The sequence below is a fragment of the Anopheles darlingi genome, chromosome 2 (genome assembly GCF_943734745.1).
Source record: "Anopheles darlingi chromosome 2, idAnoDarlMG_H_01, whole genome shotgun sequence".
Taxonomy (NCBI): domain Eukaryota; kingdom Metazoa; phylum Arthropoda; class Insecta; order Diptera; family Culicidae; genus Anopheles; species Anopheles darlingi.
Genome location: NC_064874.1, coordinates 79,130,792 through 79,152,139, shown reverse-complemented (window position 1 = coordinate 79,152,139; position 21,348 = coordinate 79,130,792). Strand labels below are relative to the sequence as shown.

General features: G+C 48.4%; 1 protein-coding gene across 4 annotated transcripts in view; it reads left to right on the top strand.

Moving 5' to 3' along the window:
- LOC125960054 (potassium voltage-gated channel protein Shaw-like) overlaps window positions 1-21,348 on the top strand; it is a 58,441-nt gene that overhangs the window by 11,194 nt on the left and 25,899 nt on the right. For all 4 annotated transcript variants that reach the window (XR_007469816.1, XM_049693211.1, XM_049693210.1 and 1 more), the window contains exons 3-7: window positions 5,504-6,423; window positions 10,547-10,664; window positions 18,164-18,358; window positions 18,578-18,796; window positions 20,321-20,924. Coding sequence is in view for 3 of the 4 variants with exons in the window: in XM_049693211.1 (XP_049549168.1) it covers window positions 6,221-6,423; window positions 10,547-10,664; window positions 18,164-18,358; window positions 18,578-18,796; window positions 20,321-20,924 (1,339 nt within the window). In the remaining variant the exon portion in view is untranslated. The remainder of the gene's footprint in view (window positions 1-5,503; window positions 6,424-10,546; window positions 10,665-18,163; window positions 18,359-18,577; window positions 18,797-20,320; window positions 20,925-21,348) is intronic.

Below are 21,348 nucleotides of genomic sequence, written 5' to 3'. Positions count from 1 at the left end.
AACGTTTTATTGGGAGGGTTGGAAGGATTCCCTTCTCCCCCCAGGGGTTAAGTCGATGATATCCTGCGCTATTTGGTATTAACGTATACACCTGTCAGCTATGTGGCTAACATTATGGGGGGACACTCTCTATCTATGAAGTAGGGTCAACGCAGCAGAATATGGTTGACAGCCTCTAGGACATTGATACAGGACAACTTGCAGGTGCCTTCCAAGATATTACTCGAACATATTGCAGGCTTTCGTGTTTCCGTTCCGCTGCTTAGTAGATGAACATCGCTGTTGGCATCACTACCACTATTCCCATGGATTCCTTTGTTTCTCTTATTCCAGCCTTTATTTCCTACACCGAAAGGTCGAACTATTCCAATCGGATCCACGATTCCACGTATCGCAACAATCTGAGCAACGCCTGCTTTAAAAAGTTGAACACTTCATGCGATACCCCATTTTCGATCAGAGTCGTAGAGATCTGTGGGTGAAAAATGTTCAATCCTGTGATGTTCAATAATCGAAACGGCTGGAAAGATAGTTCATCTTCAACGTACAAGGTATGGTCATTGGCGGATCCTTTCGAAATAAATCTTCTCCAAACGTCTATCACCGCATCACCAAACAGTGCATAGAGGACAAATATTACGATAGCTGCAAAGTAGAGGCAAAGCCCCATCAGTAACCCACGACCTCTCGTGCGGACACTTTCTGACCACGGACGCTCCTGGCATATGTTCGTGAAGCAGCATATCTTTGAGAGTTCTTTCCGATCTCGCAAAGCGCAGCATTCCGGTGAGTTCTCCGGGGCATTATGCACCACACTCATCGATATCATCTTCTCGCTCGAACTGGTGTACCGGCGCTTGCCACCATCTCCTACATCCAACTGCTGCTGGCGTTTGACATACTTGGTCCTAGAAAAGGATGTCACATTTCAGAAAAATATGCTGCTTCAAAACGAAATATTGTCGGAGGTACTTTGTAATTGCCACAGAACTACGCGATGGAATCCGGCTAGCACTAGAGTTTGACTGTCGATTGTTGATGGTGTTCGGAGTAGGTGTTCGATACTTGTGCAGGGTTACTTCGCTCTTTACACTGTTCGCAGGGTGAACAAAAAAAACGATGGATATTTTATCTGAATACTGCATTCTTCTGTTCCGGTCTTACCTGCCAATGCTAGACATCCTGATTCGCACCACCTGAACACAATAGCAGCGGAATGAACTAACTCCCACGTTACTACGAACGAAGTATCAAAGTGTACTTTGATCTTGTTTAACGCTTCAAAGCATCCCAATTAGGTATCGCCTGCTTGAACGATCTGCCAGCTAACCTGAAATTCAAAAAAAGTATCCTTTTCTGAATAACCTGGTTTCACTGTTATCCCTTCAAGGCACAGAATGGAACAAGATGTAATGGAGTAGCGCACGATACTGCTCCAGCTATACATCACCATTCGCAAAGCATTCGTGTTCCGCTGCAGGCGCTCTCACTCGATTATCCTTCCACTATCAGCCAGCCAGCGTTTCCCGATAGCAATGCGATACAATGTTCATGGTTCCTTTCACGCCCGCTCGCTTGCTATGGTGACATCGTGTTCCTTGTAAATTTCGTGTTCGTTTTGCACTCGTCACACCAATCCAGATCGAAATCGAGTTCGCCTGAAAGCATAAGGACGTAACGTCTTGACGGAGCTGGCCTGGCTATCAAAAGGAAGGCAGTGGAGCAACTTTCAGGCAATTCAGTCACGGAGAACCGGATGGCTGTTAAGCTATTGTTAAGCTAGGAAGCATACCGTACCAAGCACAGGCCGTGGTGTTAAAAGATGCCGTCTCGCTCCTTGGAACAACATTTATTTTTCACACGTTTTTCTTTTACTGCGCTTTTGCCCTACGCTATTCAATTTCCTTCTTTGCATCACGTTCCCCTAACAGCCCTCCGGATTTCAGAAGTTTTGCCCTTCTTCCGTGAGGCCGGGCACGGGCCCAGACAAACTTCTATCGTCGTTTTCCGATGAGGAACAGCTGGTTTTGCGTGCGCCAACCCTGGCCGGTGTCTCTTTTTCTTCTCCTAACAGCGAGCGCACTGTCGGCCGGACTCGTCACACTGTACGTGCACGAGTCAAGACGGTTGGTACGGTTCTGCAGACACACGAGCGGTTTCTGTAGCACAATGCAATGTGCCACCAAAAAATGGTTCTCTAGAGGGAAATTAAAACCATCGGTAAACTGGAATCGGCTACGGCTAACGAGATGCAGTGCCCAGCGACATCAGATCGGGACGATGTTCCGACCATCACATCGCACCGGTTCCCAGAAGATGAGTAATGGTGAAACGAGTTATGACTTTTATCAACCATTTTTGAGGTCAAATGAGTTTTATTTTCGCGCTCCACTTTATGGCTTACCAATCCTGGCGCTAAGCGCCATCCTTCTGACACCGACATTGGCCGTTGTTGATAAATCATTCACCCCGGCACATTGGCCCATTGCTCCAGCATCTCCTACTACTACTTCTGCAAAGTGTCACTCGCTGAACCGCCCCAGCGCTCGTATGCTCACATCATCAGTCATTTTAAAGTGTTCGCTCACTCCCCTGCGTCCTTGCGTCTGGCACCGCGGGGCCTTGCCTCCTCGGGGCCGGTAAGTCATGATGGGCCACTGAACCAATCATTTTTGGTAGCGAAGAGTAATGATGATTGGATTTTTTCTCTCATTTTTTTAAAAAATATTTCGATGAAGAAAACCCTTGCGTTGCACTTTTGACATCATGTTCATCGCGCCGTTAATATGCTATCAGCTTAATCTGATTGCGACTCGCCGTCGAGTTCGGTGCTTTTCGGTGTATGTACGTCTCACATTAGCCTCGTTTCTTGGGGCAGCAACTCAAACAAATAGCTTGAACAAAATCACCCCGCGTCAGTGAACTGTGTCTCGGACCAGACAAAGCACTTTGATTAAAAGAAATTCAATTTAATAAAATCTCATTTTGACGGAAATTTGCCAGCTAGGAGGACACGCTAGCCATACTTGAGCAAAGGTTCAAAGATCCCTCCAATATCCAATGCCTTCAGTCTCAGGTCACCATACAATGGTCATAAAATAGATAAATCAAATTACTAATCAAAATTATTCCACAACACTCTTCATCACGGTCAAATCCTCTTCGTACCGGTTGGCGGTGGGGGAGAAAATTAATTATCTTTCCGGAGCGCATTTCTCACCGAAAAACGGGCGAATCCCCTCGAGACCATTGGGTCAGCAGCGCAGTGCAGAGGATGAATTTCTGTGTTCCAACAAATGGCACCCAGGACGTCTGCTTGTGTTGCTTGTATTGGCTTTAATGCTGTTTGTGTAAGAGCGTACCCAGTGTAGTGTTTGGTGCTCCTCGACGCTTCCATCTCTTGGCAACGGGCTTGTTGGTCCTTTCTGTGTTGAAACCATTCATAGTAAGTGCCGGACTCCGCTACTTGGATGCTCTCATAAAGTGAACTTTACGATTCTTGGATTTGCAGCTCGTGGAATGAAATTTTATTTCTTGCGCGCCCCACGGTCCTGCGCGGTCCGCGGTGATGGACCACGTGTGGTTAGAGCCCACATGCAACAGCACTTCAAAGTCCCAACGACGCTCCATCCTGGTCCGTTGAAAGATGAAGATGAAGACCACCACAAAATCCCGCTACATCGCTCCTCACACACACAGCCAGCTGGTAGCTTATTACGAATCCCCTCGAAGTCCTTTTGCTACCTTCTCGTGAAGGAACGGTTTTTGGGTGGAGGGAGGAGCTGAGCACAAGATCAACCTCATCACTTCAACTCCGACTCCGACTCCGACTCCAACTCCGGTCGGTCGGTCGGTCGGGGAGTCCGTCAGCAAACGATGCCGCAACATGTTGAGCTTGTTTCAGCTAAATAAACAATTACCCAGCCAGATTGGGACGAAGGCGAGGAGCTATCGTTTCGGTGTTTTGGCGTGGGCCAAGGTCCGCCATGCTGCGGAGCGCAGTTGACAACCGGGGACCGAGGGAGGGGTGTTGCAATGTTTACCATGGCGCACCGACGTGGAGGGAAGAAGGAGCGTTGCAAGGGCATCTGCTGGATGGATGGATAATTCTTTGATGAGCACATCCGGAGAAGCATCCCCCCTCCCAACCTTGCACGGGACTACTTTACTTTAAACAACTCCCTGCTCTCCCTGTGTGTGTGTGTGTGTGTGTGTGTGTGAGCAAGGGATTAGCTTTGGAAATGTTTGATTTATCGCTGGCTGGCTGCTCGCTGCTACTCGCTGCCCATGCCCAGGCTTCAAAGTTAGCCCTTTATTTTGGTAAACATTTAAATGGCGCAGAATAACAACACACGCGGAGCCGGGTCCGGTGTTCTGCTAAAGGCCACCGTCGCTGCCACTGCAACACTGTTGAACGTTCCGCTGTGCGGAACGGACGTCAGACTGGTGGCAGAGCGTTTGTAACTAATTTTTGGCAACATTTGACTTCATTCACGATTCATCGACTGAACAGCACACAGCTCCCAAGCAGAAATGCTGCTACATTCACCACGAGGCGATGAAAGGAAATGTGTCTGTTTATTAGCGATGCAGAACACGAGCGATCGCTAAATTGAAAATCCAGGAACCGTCATTTCCATCTTGTCGCACACACCGACCAAAATGGTGGACCGGGGGCCCGGCGGTCCCCTCAAAAGCCAATCGTGCTTATGCTTTCTGTTTGAAGAGCATTTACATCATCGTAAAGTCTTATTACCTTTCGCAGACCTGCCTTCGCGTTTGCATGGTGGCAATCGACATCGACGTGCATGGAATCGACAAGGTCTATTTACCTTACCTTACCTCCCCGCTACCAGAGGTACTTCGTCACCTCACAGGAATTAGCTTTTTATCGAGCTTTTTGGCCCGGGCCTACCACTGCATCGTCATCATTGGGCGCGTCATAAAAGTCCTCTCCCGATCCGCAAAACATAACGAGCCCAATTTCGTCAACCTAAGACGACTCTGGCATACGTATGGCGCATTCTCGCACACACACTCACAGTATCGGTGACAGTGTTGATGGATCCAAGAGGGATCCATAAAAAAAACGGGCGATCCAACTGAATCGAATGAAACGATTACGTGCAGACGGTCGCAGGGATGAAAGTGTAACCGATCTCCTTCTTGGTGGCACCTCCGGAACCAGGAACAACCTGGAGTGGAACAGAAATGGCAAATGGCGTAACTAGAGCTCTTTCCTTTCACACTCGCAGCGGTCGGTGACTCGAGTGACATGATACGCACATTCCGTCATCGTTTCCATGATTTGGAGGCCTTCGGTAGAAGTGAGAGGAAAAGGCTGATGGTTAAGTGTTGGGTCTGGATCGTAAAAACTCCGGAGCGATATTCCAGCGACCTCGTGACTCATCCCATTTCAGATAACGTATTCATATGCCACTTCGAGCATTACTGATTTCATTACCTTCTACTCTCTCTCTCTCTCTCCATCTCTCGTTCACAGTGATATCTCTTTCAACGAGGAAGGACCGCTCCATCGATCGACGAGCACGTGGCCGGGTTACATCCCGGCGTACCGGGGCGGGAAATGAGAAAACGCAAACGCATCAAACGCTAGCCAGTCGTCCGGTTGGAAGATGAGTGTCCACGACCGTGCACCAGCAAAAGTGTTAATCATGCCCGAGCCCCGGATGTGACGTGTGTGTGACGTAGCGTGTGCGTTTGCGTGCCCGCGATTAGATGTGGTAGTGTTACTCTTCGCCGGCATTAGGAAAGGATAAACGGGAAGTGTTCAAAGTAAAGTGACTTGTGCCCAGTGGTATAGGCGAGGTGGCAGAAGGGTGTAGTTTGTAGTGGTGGTCCAGCACACGCGGGAAAGGGACCCGCCGAAAGTGCGAAACCAACACCGTGACGTCACAAAGAATCGGAAACCACCGGAAAAACCACAATCCTTAGGTGTCTTGGGGTGAATCTAGCTCGGTTATTGTTTTTGGTGATATATAAGGAGTGGCCCGGTTTGACGGTTGTGGTCGTGGTCTGCTTGGAAGAAACCAGCGGCAGTGAATATCATTTCTCCCCAAGGGAAGCTTCTACTTTGGCAGGGAATCCCGTACTGTGGAGTGCTTTCAATTCCATTAGTGTGCTGCGGTGGACCATAGCCATAGCAACCGAGTGCGGCTTGGTTGTTTTGGTGGACGGCTGCAGGACGACGACTGGCAGGATGAACCTGATGGACTCGGAGAACCGGGTCGTCCTGAACGTCGGTGGCATACGGCACGAGACGTACAAGGCGACACTGAAGAAGATCCCGGCCACGAGGCTCTCGAGACTGACGGAGGCGCTGGCCAACTACGATCCCATCCTGAACGAGTACTTCTTCGACCGGCACCCGGGTGTGTTCGCCCAGGTACTCAACTACTACCGGTGAGTGTACCTTGCAGGGACCGAGATCAAATATTTATGCCACATACTGTTACGCTACCGATTAATTCGGGTCAGTGGTCAAAGCCTTAAAGAGAATCGGTTTTGGTATTTGCCCTGGAAGCTGGAATGCATCTTGTACCGAAAGGAAACCCCTTTGCTGGATACGTCCTGCCATTGGACAATGGAACTAATTAATAGCAGCAAGTTTCAATAGCCGTGGCCACACGGAGCGAAAATTTGCGCGCAAATTTACAAATTAATGCCAAATCGTTTACGCTTCGATATGTTTACGTGGCCGGGTTGAGGAAATTAAAATCGTTTTGTGGAAGAAAAGGATTGAACACACTAGCAATGATCACTATCTATCAATGTAAACCACAAATAGAACATATTGCGAGCCCTTCCGTTTGCAAACAGCTTTTACTCTAGGTTTTACGCTCCACGGACCTATAATCGTTTGACAGCATGTAAACGGCAAGCGTAAATGTTTTGGCATTAATTTTTTCGTTTGCGCTAGAGTTTTCGCCCCGTGTGGCCACGGCTAATGACTGCAAGACAAAAGTTGCGGTGCGGAAGCAAGTTCCTTACGACCCAATGAGTGAACCGAAGTTTCCCATGGCACGAAACTTGCGGTAGATTAGTAATTACATTGAAAGTAGATTATGCTTGATAGCCACTGATAGGCTACGTCATTATCAGTGATTCGTGGTACAATTTGATGCATTTCTGCTCCTGACGTTTCTCTCCCAAGTACTTCCGAGTATGGAGAAGAAACTTCATATGTTCAAAAGTTATTGAGTTCCATCCAGATCTGTCTCCGGGAAAGTTACCGAAACGAATAATCCTTAGGACCAATCGATTCCACAGAAGTTTCTCGGTGTAATTGAATAAATGAATTCCTTTTCTGAATCACTTCCTCTGACAAATGAGTTAATGAATTCCAAGCAATCAAAAGCAACAATTCTACCATCGCATCGCAGTGACTGGTGAGTCCGAATGAATACTAAAACCCCATTTCAATAGAACCATTTGCGTTGGCGGATGTTGCGATTCAATCAATCCTTGCCAAAAGCGCCATCTCACAACCTGGCCACAAACTCGGCACTCCACTTATTCCACGTCACGTCCCAAAAAGGCTTGTATTATTGCCGAAATACCGGCTCCTTTGGTGAGGGTCGCTGAATGAAAATCCAAAATGAGGCTGTGTGAAGATTATCTCCAAATCACCCAACATCCCCCCCCCTTCGGGGTGAGCGATGGACATTCCGGGCTGGCCGGGATAAGTGAAAAGCTCTGGCACGCCAGGCAGTAGGGCGAGTAGTGCATGTACCAGGTGTCCATCCAGGGTGTCCAGGGCCCTCCTTCCTTTCGGACTAGTGTGAGAACATTTTCCGGAACACTTGGTTGCATCCGTGTGTTGCAATCGCTGGACCATGGTGAAACCATTAGCATACCGTCCGTGCCAAGTCCATGTTCCGCTCGCACGAAGGTGTCCAGAGTATGCTACACGCCCAAAAGTATCCATATTCAGCTCAGGTGTTCTAGCATGGAGATGCCGGATGCGCCGGACGGATGCTCTCGGAAGGGTTTTTGCAGAACAAACCCTCCTATCCGACCCCACTCCACCACCAAAGGGCAGCATCAGTAGACAGACCATCTACACACACACACAGACCCCGTTTTGGAACGCATTTTGAAGCAAGCTTGGCACTTTAATGAGCCAGCTTATCGGCCAGTTTGCACACGGATCAGTCTGAGGAAACAAAGGGAAAGGGGAGGAGTGCGGAGAAAGAGGCGGTGGCTCGAGGGCGTGCCGAGAATATGCATAATTTAGCTCTGCTACGGCTACGGACCGGGCCGGGGAGGAAAGAATCCAGCTCATAAAGCTTCATCTCTCGACGCCTCGGAGGCAACGCTCGTTCGCTCGTTTCTGCTGCGCTGTTACAGACCTACCTTCAAATACAATACACCAGCCCTCGGGTCCCGGAATCTGATGCTGAACTGAAGTGATGATGATTATTCTGCCTCGCCACAGAGGCCACACCACTACTATCACTCTTCCGCCTAGCTGACCGACCGGAAGCATATTAAACAACTTCCTGTCGGAGCTGAAGCACCATCAGCCACCGGCTCGTTGCGAACCGGCTCAACGCTTGTTGGGGGTTCCCCGCTACCGCGCTCTCCGCTCCCCGGTACACTTTGTGTTTAATTTATTCTTCAAAAATCATAAATACCTTTCATTAGACTATTCTTCGGCCACGAAGTACACCAAAACAAACAAAGCACCGAAGGACCAACAGTATCTAGCAACAGTAGCAGCAGATAGGAACGGAGATGCTACCGTCTTCTGCTCACACGGGCCGACATAGGGCCGACGTACACACCCCAGCCCAGAGGCCCTTCGGTGGCATAGGTGGACGCAAGGGTGATTTAAAATTTAATACGACCGGCCCGTACCGCTTCGATGAAGCTGGTGCCGAAGCGACCGAAGGTTAGCCAAAGAATCGAGTCGATCGAGCTAGCTAGCTAGCTAGCTAGTTAAGTCCCTAAAGGTGCCTGGCCACGACAGCAACGTTTACGCAAAGAAACTTTCCATACGATCGATTTCCTGCTCGATCGGAAAGTCGCTTTAAAGAACTGTCAAAATGCGCGACGTATATGCTGTATATGCTGTTAATAAAGGAAGAGTTTCAAAATTGCTTTCGTGGCCGTACATTGTAAATAAAACTTCATACCTTGCCAAAGCTAACGAAAGATTGTTTACTGCGAAAGTTGCTATCATGGCCATGCACCTTAACTCTCTGCACACCTTGAGAGGGAGACCTTGAGACCCTACTCTGAGCGGTCCTTTCCAGCACCTTTTCAGCAAAAGGCGACCTTCTCTCTCTCTGTCCTCTTCTCTAGTACCTTCATTCCCTTCCAGCGCTTTTGTGGCCGATCTAACGATGCTGTGCACTAGCGTAAACATTCTTAGCACGAATCTGCGAGCGGCAATGAATTGATGCTCTACATATTTTATGCACACGACGCGGAGGCGAACAAACAAAAAAAACCGTAGCCGAATAGTGTTCCTCGCCTCGCCTACTTTAAAGGCACGCTCGGTTTCGGTGTTTTTTTTTATCGGGCCCTTTTTCTATTCAAAAATGGATCCGCTTTATTTACAGGATCATAAATATGAAAAAGTATGACCAGTAGTGCTGCTACTGTTCCCTGGCAGGTGTTTCCTATCCACGACATGCGCAAACACCGGACACTGGAACGATTTAATAACTCGCTCCGCCGCAGGCAATGGCTAGGGCGTTTTAAGGTGCAGCTGGTACAGTTGGCTCCTCGCTAGTCGTACAGTCGAACCTCTCCATTCTAAATTACTGCTTTCACAAGATGGACGCTCAGGAATGTTTATCCCTCATAAAGCATCTTTGTCGTTTTCGGGAGAGAGAGAGAGAGACTTTGTGCTTTCCGACAAGTGGAAGCTCGCGCTGCTCATCATAACTGACCATAATGGAGCGTGAATGTTTCCTCCCAATGTTCCAGTCGATGCCATAAATTTTCACAGGGAACCGACCAGGTGGTCCCCCCGGTGTGGCACCCAGTCCCGTTACGGTCACCAGTGGTCCGCGAGGTCGTCCTGCCATCCCGGGACGCATTCGAGCGCGAAATTAGCTTACCACGTGCATGCCATTACTCGTGAACCGTTACTAACGAATTTTTATCCGGCAATCGAAAGCATTCTCCGTCTCGCCCCCCTCCCAAAAAAAAGCTCCTCGTTAAGGTTACAAATGGAATCCAACAGCAACAACGAAAAGAAAGGAGAAAAAATGGTTGACTGATCCGGTGGTCAGCGGACAGACAGACCGGCAGGTTATGATGTTTTATTAAACAGTTTCGCTTCGTACTCGATACTCGAATCGAAGGACCAGCAAACCAATTTACTTGCTTCTGCTTCCGAGGCTGCCGATCCCTGGCGTTATGTGATCGCCATTGGCTTGCTTGCGGAATGAATAGGCCACGGCCTCGGCCCGTCGCATTCGCAATTGCGAGACCGACCATAAACAGATCGCTTCAGACCACAATGAATCATATATTATACTCTCTGTCCCTTTCTCTCTCCCTTCCATTCCAGCACCGGCAAACTGCACTATCCGACCGACGTCTGTGGTCCGCTGTTCGAGGAGGAGCTCGAGTTTTGGGGTCTCGACTCCAACCAGGTGGAACCGTGCTGCTGGATGACGTACACACAGGTAAGTGGTGCACCGCCGTCGGTCCGGGCGAATGGAACACTCGTTACCATTCCCGCAGCCCGAGCTTGCTGGTGACAAACGGCAACAATTTTCCTTCCTTCGGCTCGACATGACCTCGGCGTACAATGTCGTTTGATTTGATTGATTTTTGGAGAGGCGCCTCCATCAGGACGAGGTCTGCGAGGTCCGTCGTCGATTTCACGGTCACCCCGTGGCCCCGTCAAACAGTCAGTCAGGCCAACCGATGGCCGAGGTCTGTCGGTGATGAATGAATCCTAATTTAATCCTGATTGATGGAGGACAACTCCCGGCGTCGGGAGGCGACCACGGTCGATGGTTGCCTCCGTTCGGTTTGTTGACGAAATTGGCATTCTGTCCCCACGAGCTGTACGAGTGGCTGTGTGTATGTGTGTGACTTGGGGTGCTTGAGTGTGAGCATAAAAACGTTTGTCCGACAACAGCCAATCATCAGGCAGGAGGAAGCGAGTTGACACATTGACGTTTGGGCAACGTAGAGCGCCAAGAATGGTCCTAATGTCAGCGAGAAACGGATGCAATGGTTGGCCAGACCATTGATGACTTTCCCAACACTGGACCAAACTGGAACGCGAAAATGTGCGTCATAACGATCTCGTCAAATCCCCTCAACTGCTTGAGAAGGCGGAGGAGTAGGAGGAGGCCATTGCTATCGCCCACTGAACTGGGTCAGCGTTGCGTAGGCGTACTGCAGCTCTTCGGTTGCCGAGAAGCAATCTAATTTCCATCGAAATTGGAAAATATAAATCCCAAAACCAATGCCCCCATGTCCCGTTGTTTGTTTGCGTCGGTTCAACATACGCCAGTTCAATCGTGGTGACAACAAACGCAACAGCAACATTACAGCGACAAATGGAATGGCTGGCAAGATGGATGGGTTCGGGATGGATTCCCCCCGATTGCGGGGGATTATTTGCAAACGGTAGAGTTATGTGACTGAAATGATAATGCAATTTTGCGCCCCGTCGCTACATGCCCCGGTATTGGGGAGCATATTACCGCGATGAGATAACAAGTAATTTATGCAACTGAATCCGGGAGGGCAAACGTTTGGTGTGCATTCAGTTGAACTGCATATTGCGCGACGATGAATCCTTCAATAGGTGTAGGAAATTAACAAAGACTAGTCCACTGGATAATATTAAGTCGATCGGTAGCCACAAATAAATTTTAACATTATTACAAGACGTGGCTTTACTTTTGGTCAGTAGCACGTAAAATATCAAATTTCTTTTTCCGAATCTAGAAAATACTTGAACGTTTGCACAAGTCCATCATAGAAATTTTCGCAATAGTCTAAATAATAGACTTGCGGTAATATGCTGTCAAAATAAGTCATAACTCTGCTACTAACATCAATCTTCTCCTAAAGTTATTGGTGCAAGGTGTGGCTATTCCTATAGAGTGTCATTCAAAGGCGTTCTATGTAATGTTTGATCAGCTGGAATAGGACACTTTGTGCTCCAGCTCTCTCGCTCTACACCGCAGAATACGCCTTAAGCATAATGCAAGGAAATCCACTTTGCTCGTGATTGAATCGATTGAACAAACCGTTTCTGTGGCACCGTTAAGCACCGTGCTTTCAGCGATGAAGCCAATCTGGGGTGGTGAGTGCCACGTGCTCGCTGGTTCAATGATCGCTTGCTCCACGTGATCGATCGTGATTTCCATCGCGAACGGCGCCGTTAGCAGGAGGTCTTACACGCTAAGCTGCTCGTATTTTAAGCAGAATGCGAAACTTGTATTGATTGACTGTATCGGGTGCATTAATACTTCTCTTCGCCGAAGGCAGCCTCTCTTCCCTCCCGTGACGAGCTCCTTACTTGCTCCGAAACCCGTCAGCCCGTCTGCAGCTTGCGATGGGCGAAGCGGTGAAAGAAAGTAATTTGATTTATTCACACCTGCCATACGTAATGTTGTTTCGATTTTTCGATTTAGCGTTCGACGAAAGTTCCTTCGTCTCAGCATAGCGATACCGACACCATAATGCCACCACAACGCCGCTCGACTGTGTGTGTGTGTGTGTGTGTCATCACACGCACCGAACGCGTTGATTGACGACGAAAGATTGATGAGCGAGAAGTTGTTACGAAACGTGTGATTTGTTGGCATTAATCGTCTCTCGCTTGGCTTACGATTGCAATCCCGAGCGAGACAGTCTTCCAAGGAATACCGGCATGCCGGCAAGTGCTAACTGTTGACAAGCTTTGCTCCTTGTGCTTCTTCACAAGCACCGTGGGTCGGGACGAGACCAGACAGAGGTGGTTATGTTGTCGCAAACCCCCTGCAAAAAATAGGTGTTGTAGCTGAAAGGTGAATTCCAGATTTTCTTTCAACGGATTCATTGACATCCACTCTTTTCCTGTGCGTATGAAACCAATCAAGCAATGTAGCACACCGGGAGGGTAGCGGGTACCATGGAAAGAAGCGCCAAACATGCGTGCGTGAATTCGTAGCGAAGCAATAACCAACCGAATATTGGCGGGTACGAAAATACCCGGAAAATGCTGCCCGGGTATGAGGAGACGCATTGCAAATAATGATGATACGTCGTGATGTTTTGGTACTCATGCAATATTCAGCTAACGTTTACGCGAGGGGTGCGACTTGACGATGAAGTCTTTATGTCACGATGCTACCCAAGGTGCCAGGTGTGTAATCATTCCTGGAAGGATAAAAAGTCGCTCGAGACTTTGGGATTGGTTTACAGCGCGCGCGATTCGGTTTGTAATGACTTGATACGGGTTTTCGACGCAACTTTGTGAAGTGTTGCTGTAAGATTGCCTGCTCTGCTATGTGAATCTATTCGCTTCGCGGAATGTCACGGATCACGAGTGACGCACTTACCTTCGGCTTTGATGTGGAACATATGCTCACACACAGAAGCAACTTCTCTTCACTGTCACGGAAACGAAGAGTATTTCGACGAAGTAGTGCTACGGAGGTATTTTCAATTTCCTTTCTGTGGGACATGGATTCCACGAACAACGAATGCTCTGCTCTGCAGTACGTGGCTTGGCAGATGCAGGCGCAGGATGCTCTGCATGCTTTCAGGAAGCAGAAATGCTGAAAATCACGACGAATGATCATGAGCACACCCCCTTCCGGGAAATGTCTCCTTATCAGTTGCGCGGGAAATGAACAATCTTTTCGAGGAAACTTTTCACTCTGCACCACCCCAGGAGCATCACTCCGCAGCCTCTCCAATGCATGGCGTTCGTTTAGCAAAAACATTGCACTACGACGAGGCAAACGAATGGCAAACTTTTTCACTCAGCAGTGTATGCTTGTGTGTATGCTAATGTGTTGGCGTACCGTGGGCGTATGCTGTATATACGCACAGCGAACCCAGTTTCCCACGTGCCAGAGAATCTTTTTTAGCGGAAATATTTCTAATTTTCTCAAAAACTTTCCGGGTTAGTCCTTTATGTTTAGTGTTGTATATGCGGTTCGTCAGTTCACACTTGCGCTTGTGTGTGCCGCACGACCATTGCACACAATTTTCACCATCTTCTTTCGATCATAACCTTTTTAATGCAAAACCTTACTCAGGGGTGCTGTTTAGGCGAGCAACCAATCCCCTGCCTTTGCAGTCTTTTAGTTATCTATTTCCACCAACCAATACAAATGATGAGGGTTGCTCATGAACTATATCTGCTTAAAGGTCATAGGAAAACAAAACCAATTAAATTACTTGTCCCGTTGTTCAGATGAAAAGTGCTAGTCTACCGCAGGTCTTATTCATACGTTCGGTTTATAGATCACTTTCAATGGAAAATCATTTACGCTAATGTGGCTTCTCTGTTCTCCCTAAAAGTAATTGTTGTGGTAGTCGCTTCAAATGATCGAATAACTTTTTTGCGTGCAGCAGCAAACTCGCGAGTACTTATCGACTTGGTACACGGTCTGACAAATGGGTCCAATTAGCACCACTGAAAATCCGCAAGCGGTTTTCACAGTTTTTCTTTGCATTTTTTCTTGTTTATTTCGAAATGTTGTGGGTATTTTGCGTGCGGCTGTACGTTTACTCGAAACATCAACGCGGTCATTACGGTCACGATGGGTGTTAATTTACTAGCGGGGCACTTTGTTCATGAGTATTGTTCGTTTTGCTAATCAAAATTGCCGCTTACCGAGTTGTTATAAACTCGGTGTTGAATGGACGAAAGGAAAGTTTAGTTCCCACAGTTTGTTTTGTTCTTAATATTTTTTTATTTCACCATTCTATTTAATTTTTCTGAAATCCACTACAGCACTGTGTCTGTAAACCACTTAGTTCGTATATTAATATGTTCATAAATAAGGTTTAATCTCAATCAACATTATTATAAAAAAGGATATTTTGTTTTACAAAAACTCAAACAAATGGAGTTTCATGTGTTGTTATAGTTCTGAGAATTTCATTTTTGAAAAATCTTTTCGTTCACTTTTCTAAACTACCAAGAGTAACTAATTTCCAAAGTGTAATGGTCCAATTTCTCTTTCCATTCAAGATTCTAACATAACTTTCTGGTCCTTTTAACTTCACACTACACCGGCTTCAACGGTACCAATTTGGAATTGTCCTCGCCTGTTTCATGGGAATTAAAACGTGCCCGGCCCCCCCATGGAAACAACCTATCCCATCCCAAAAACCATAACGAGCATCATCAAAATCGATGTGAAGTTCAGCAACTGTCCCAAATTTCCACATAGAACAATGGCGATGGATAAGATTCCGAGAAGCGAGAAGCAATCCACCTCGAAGAATCCCTGGAAAACCCCAAATCGCAAACGATCGCCCAAACCTATATGGTCGCAGAAAGGCCACGCCATGGCCCATGGAAAACCGAAAAATGGTTGCAGAATGGTTTTTGTGTTCTTCGAAGCATGAGCGAAGCGAATCGTCTTGTGCAAACCGATTTGTCCTCTCACGAACCGGAACCAACTTTATCCATCTCATTGACAATCAATTTAATGAAATTAGATAGTCATCGTACCGTTCACCACCCCATTGCTATCGTCCCGAACGAAATCCATCCTGAGAGCCACATCTCCAGCCAGACGAATGTTCCCGCTAACGACAAGTAATCTATCATCTTTGGCAGGGCTCCGGCCTTCTTCCGGCCTTCTCTCGCTTCAAGGCCACAGCAGCGCTGCTCCTGGTCGCGTTTTCCATCATTTGGAGAACAGAAGAGAATTGGAAAATTTGGTGGGAAATATTTACTTTTCAGCGAAACCACAAACGATGGCAATTGGGCGCGAAAAAGACGCTCGAATTGTGGACACCATATACTTCACCCAAGGACGGTGCTCATCAGTTCATCCTAGGCCTCCTTGGCTCCTTGGGGACGATATAGGGCATAGGCAGTGCGAGACCTTCAAGGTCTGCTATCGATCCACCTAGTCGGAGAACGATTACCACGTATCACCGAACGTGCGAGAAAGCCGACGACCAACAGCATCCACTCATCATCCATCCAGCAAATCCGGACGGACGTTGTGTCCTAAACTCGGTACTCCAGCTTGACTGGAACCACACACACACACATCACTCACTCGTAAATCTGGAGAGTCTGGCGACGCAACGACCCCATCTGCGCCTTTTTTCCCCGCTTCAAGCTCGTGTGAAACGATTATCTTCCATTAGTGGCACTGTTTGTCGTCTCGAAAGCCTCGTCCTTTACTGGCGCCAAACCAAACCTCAACCTGGGGGTGACCCAGACACCGTTAACTTCGTGCCCCAGACTGCCTTCAGGGCCCTCGGTGGGGGGTGAGTGTCACGTAGACCCGGACTAAAAAAAGAAGAAAATGAAGCGAAAAAAACTGGCTGAATGAGAAAGAAGCCGGCGTTGGTTTCTATTTCGGGCAACCGCCTTTCCAACTGAAACACACACTCTGCTCTGTGTGTCTGTGCCAATGTGTATGTGTGTGTGTGTGTGTGGCTAAGCAAACTTTCATCAAGCAATGGTTGCTGTGATTTCTTTGGGATGTCGTTAAAAATTTATAAATCCACCAGGCCCACTAGACTCGGACCTCCTCCTCCCTAGGACTCACCACCGCAGGACCATCGCAGCCTCGAGTACGTGCGCGGAAGATGGTACACATTGAGCTCCAGGGGACGCCAGAGCAGAGCAGAGGACAACAACAAAACAGTCACTCCTGGGTCTCGTTTGGGCGGCGAAACGATGACGATGCACTTTGGAGCTACGATGCGATGCGATCCTGGTGATATACACCAACACCGGTACGATTTTAGCTAATGATCCGTGCGAGCAGCACGTCGTCGTTTGCAGCGTGGCAAGCACCTTTGGCCCCCAACTCATACCAGGGCCAGGACCTAAGGGTGAAACTGCTCCATTCCAAAACGGAATGTTTGCACAAAGATAATGTGTTCCAAGCCGTTCGCAACACACGCGCACACCGCATCATAGGACGTGGTCGTCCTTGCTCGTTTATTATTTACGCAAATATCCCTGCGCCAGTGTGCCAGCATCACGGGCATCGGTGGTCACGGCCTGTGGTCCATGATGGCGGCCGAACTGAGGCCGACTGAGGTCGACTGAGGAACACACTGGAACACACGCACTGCTCCATCTCCTTCTCTCTCGTGTCATCATATTTCCAATAATCGTTTCATAGACGTCGTCGCTGACAGACACGACACTAAATACACGAGGGTCCATCCTGTAACACTCCTCCAGTTTCGGCCTTTTTTTCCGCACCCCCTTCTTCGCCTGCCCCTTTTTATGGTAATGATTTATGGAGCCCCGGCGCAACATCGTTCGTAGTCGGTCGATCCTATGGACGTCGGTCCAGCATCGATCGGGTTTGGGTGCAATTTATGATACATAACTGGCGGCAGACTCGGGGGCCACGAGTCCCATCGTACGGCCTTCAAATGATCCGGCCGGTCCCAGCCCAGCCAATCAACCGGTACACTTCGAACCACCTCGGGCCACTTCATCGTTTAGTCGTTTCGCATGCGCCCCTCCTCCGGTGGCCTTCAACCGATGCTGGTACAAGCTCGAGCCTCTCGAAGGCACTACTAATGCTTACCGACCTCCACACACACACACACACACACACACACACACACACACACACACACACACACACACTGGCTCGCAGAAGGATATGGTCAACCCGGTTGACCACTAATCGAATTGACTGGAGCAAGGCGTCTTCCGTTTTTTGCCATCTGATAGCCGAGGGTCTCGCCAAAAACCTCTCGTGTATTTATAGCGTACGCCGTATCTCGTGGTCAGAAGACGCCCACCCCCCTCCCCCTCCCAGAAAAAGGGCGTGAAAGTCGGAAACTTTGTTTTCACTGTTCCGGCCCCAAATCGATGAATAATTAATTCCAGCATCCGGAGATGCCCAACGAAGGGGGTCGATCGGTTTTCTAAGCTTTTCCTTCCCATTCTTTCTCTTCACTCACACACACACACGCTTCACTTTCATCGGTGCGATCACGACGGCAGCATCGCGATACGCAGGAAACGCTCGCCGTGCTGGAGCGGCTCGATCTCGACACGGAGAAACCGACCGAGGAGGAGCTGGCCCGGAAGTTCGGTTACGAGGACGATTATCTGAAGGGTACGGTTTCCTGGTGGCAGCACACGAAACCACAAATTTGGTCACTGTTCGACGAACCGTACAGCTCCAACGCTGCCAAGGTAGGTTTTTGGGGGTCGAGGAGGAGAGGAGGACGAGAAAGGACGAGTGATATATGGACATGGGTTACGCCCACAAACCCATTGCCGGGCAGAGGATGGGCCTTTCATAGCGCGTGAAGAGTGATTAACTCCAGGGGGCGGCCAAGACCTTTCTCACAATGTCGCTCTCTCTTTTTTTCATTCTTCTTTTTACTCTCTCTCTCTCTCTCCCTGTTACAGATTATCGGTGTGATATCAGTGTTCTTCATCTGTGTGTCCATTTTGTCGTTTTGCCTGAAAACACACCCGGATATGCGAGTGCCGGTCATCCGGAATATCACCGTCAAGACGGCCAACGGTAGCGCGGCCTGGGTACTGGACAAAACACAAACGAATGCCCACGTGGCGTTCTTCTACATCGAGTGTGTGTGTAATGCATGGTTTACGTTCGAGATTTTGGTAAGTTTGGCGATTGACTTCAAGGATCTAACGGTTAAAGTGCTGAACCCGGAACATTAGTTTGTATTGAAGGAGCTTTATCTCTCATTTATCCGGAAAAGAAACAGTTTAAGAAACCATTTCATTTTTAAGATTATGCTGACAGGACCTAATGGCTAGAATGACCAATAATTCATTGTCCATGTATTTTGATCATAATAATACACGTTATGTTCAATTATCAGTTAATCTTTTATGACCCATTCGTATGACATCAATTTGCAGACAGTTTTGTTTGTCAAACATGTTATTCACTCAGTGAAGAGTGAAGAACTCTTTATGGTCAACATGTTGACTTCTCATCGCGTCATCGCGCGACAAAGTCATGAAAAGATACTGTCAGACTTTATAAACGAAGACAACAAAACGGTCAGTACGAACTACTGTCCCTTGTACGGTGCCACTTCTCGTCGACAGACGCAAAACAAATCACGTCCACCAGTGAAATGAGCTATGAAATTGTTTCCAAAATTAAACCGAAGAAATGGCTTACGGTCGCCCGCTTGCTTAATGATAGACATTTGTCGCACCCCCGTGGGAGGCGGCGGAGTCCCGTGGAGTAGCCGGTTAGTGCAATGGAGTGAAACAAAACAAAACAAAACAAAACGCCATCATGCGCCGTCGGAAGGACACAAAGTAAACAGACAAAATCCATTACCCTCCCGCGGGTGACTAGCGATGGGCGAAAGCTAGAAACAATGAATTGCAGTAATGTACAAAGTTTTCCAGCTACATAAATCCACCCTGACGTGGAACAAGAAGAGAGGGCTATAAAGATTATGGCGTAGGTTGGCGTTCTTTCGGTGCTCGCTCTCTCTCTCTCTCTCTCGCGTCTCGTGGCATCTTCGCAGAAAGCGTCGTGTTGAAGTAATGAAATTTAATATATTATCCCGCCAAGGAGCGGGACTGTAGCCTGTAGGGGCGGAGAAAAGGAAAACTGCTTGCGACAACTTGTTACATGCTCACAATGGAAAAAGGCAACCGTAGCTAGTCATACTTGTGTAACTTTGGGTCCCATCAAGGACCTCCTGCTGCACGGTGATACGATGAAATCTAAAACAATCCGATAGCATGTACTTGCGACGCAGCGCATTGGATCCGATTTCTCGATGGCCGGCAGGCGTACCAACCATCCAACCAACCAACCAACCAACCATACCATCACTAACTGCTCAGCAAAAGGGAGAACGTCCATAAAGGACTGTCCTTTGTCGGGTGCGACGGGATACACAATCAAATGAATCCTTAGCACAGCAGGAGGATGAGAAACCACATCGAAGCGACCGTGCGGCCATTGCAGTTGCAGTGCACAGTATGACGCCTTCGGTTCCGTTCCCTGCTGCTGTGGTGTTGGATTGCCCGGTGGAGCGACAGGACGTCTCGGGCTTTTATCGGATTTCCCACAGCTTGAAGCTCCTTTCTTTGCAGCTCAATACTTTCTCCATCGATTTAACTCCGCAATCCATTTCCTTCGCCCCCCCTTAGGTACGCTTCATTTCCTCGCCCAACAAGTGCGAGTTCGTGACATCATCTGTAAATATCATCGACTACATCGCGACGCTTAGCTTCTACGTGGATCTGGTGCTGCAGCGGTTCGCGTCCCATCTCGAGAATGCCGACATCCTGGAGTTTTTCTCCATCATCCGTATTATGCGGCTGTTCAAGCTGACGCGCCACTCGTCCGGTCTGAAGATCCTGATACAGACGTTTCGGGCCTCGGCCAAAGAGTTGACGCTGCTGGTGTTCTTTCTCGTGCTCGGTATCGTCATCTTCGCCAGTCTCGTGTACTACGCCGAGCGGATACAGGCGAATCCGCACAACGACTTCAACAGCATTCCGCTCGGGCTGTGGTGGGCCCTGGTTACGATGACCACGGTGGGGTACGGAGATATGGCACCGAAGACCTACATTGGTATGTTCGTTGGTGCACTGTGTGCGTTGGCCGGTGTATTGACGATCGCCCTGCCCGTACCGGTTATCGTCAGCAACTTTGCGATGTACTACTCGCATACCCAGGCTCGGGCCAAGTTGCCCAAGAAGCGACGGCGAGTTCTGCCCGTGGAGCAGCTTCGACAACCACGTACTGCGGGTAAGTCTATCTCGAATGATTGTATCTATTGTATGTCCCTACAGTGGACACTACATTGCGAAATAATTGCTGCGGATCCTTCCTACAGTTTTTGCTTACAAGTTAAGTTCACTTTCTAGTACTTATGGCTAAGTACTCTCCTGGTATTGGAACAAGTGTGGAAGATTCTTTTGTCTTATGCCATTCCGGAGATCGATTCTCAAACATCTTGAACTGTGATTAGCACGACGATAAGAAGTAGTTTTGTTCCACTACAAATCATTCCACACGTGTTACTATGTCGTCCATTTGTCCTTTAAGCAACAGTCGGCTAGCAACTTCACGGCTTTTCGCTGCCTTCATGCTCACATCTCCTCTCCCCGTTGTTTACATTCCTTCCCTTTTTCTACGTGCCTCACCGCGACCACATCACATCCGTACTTCC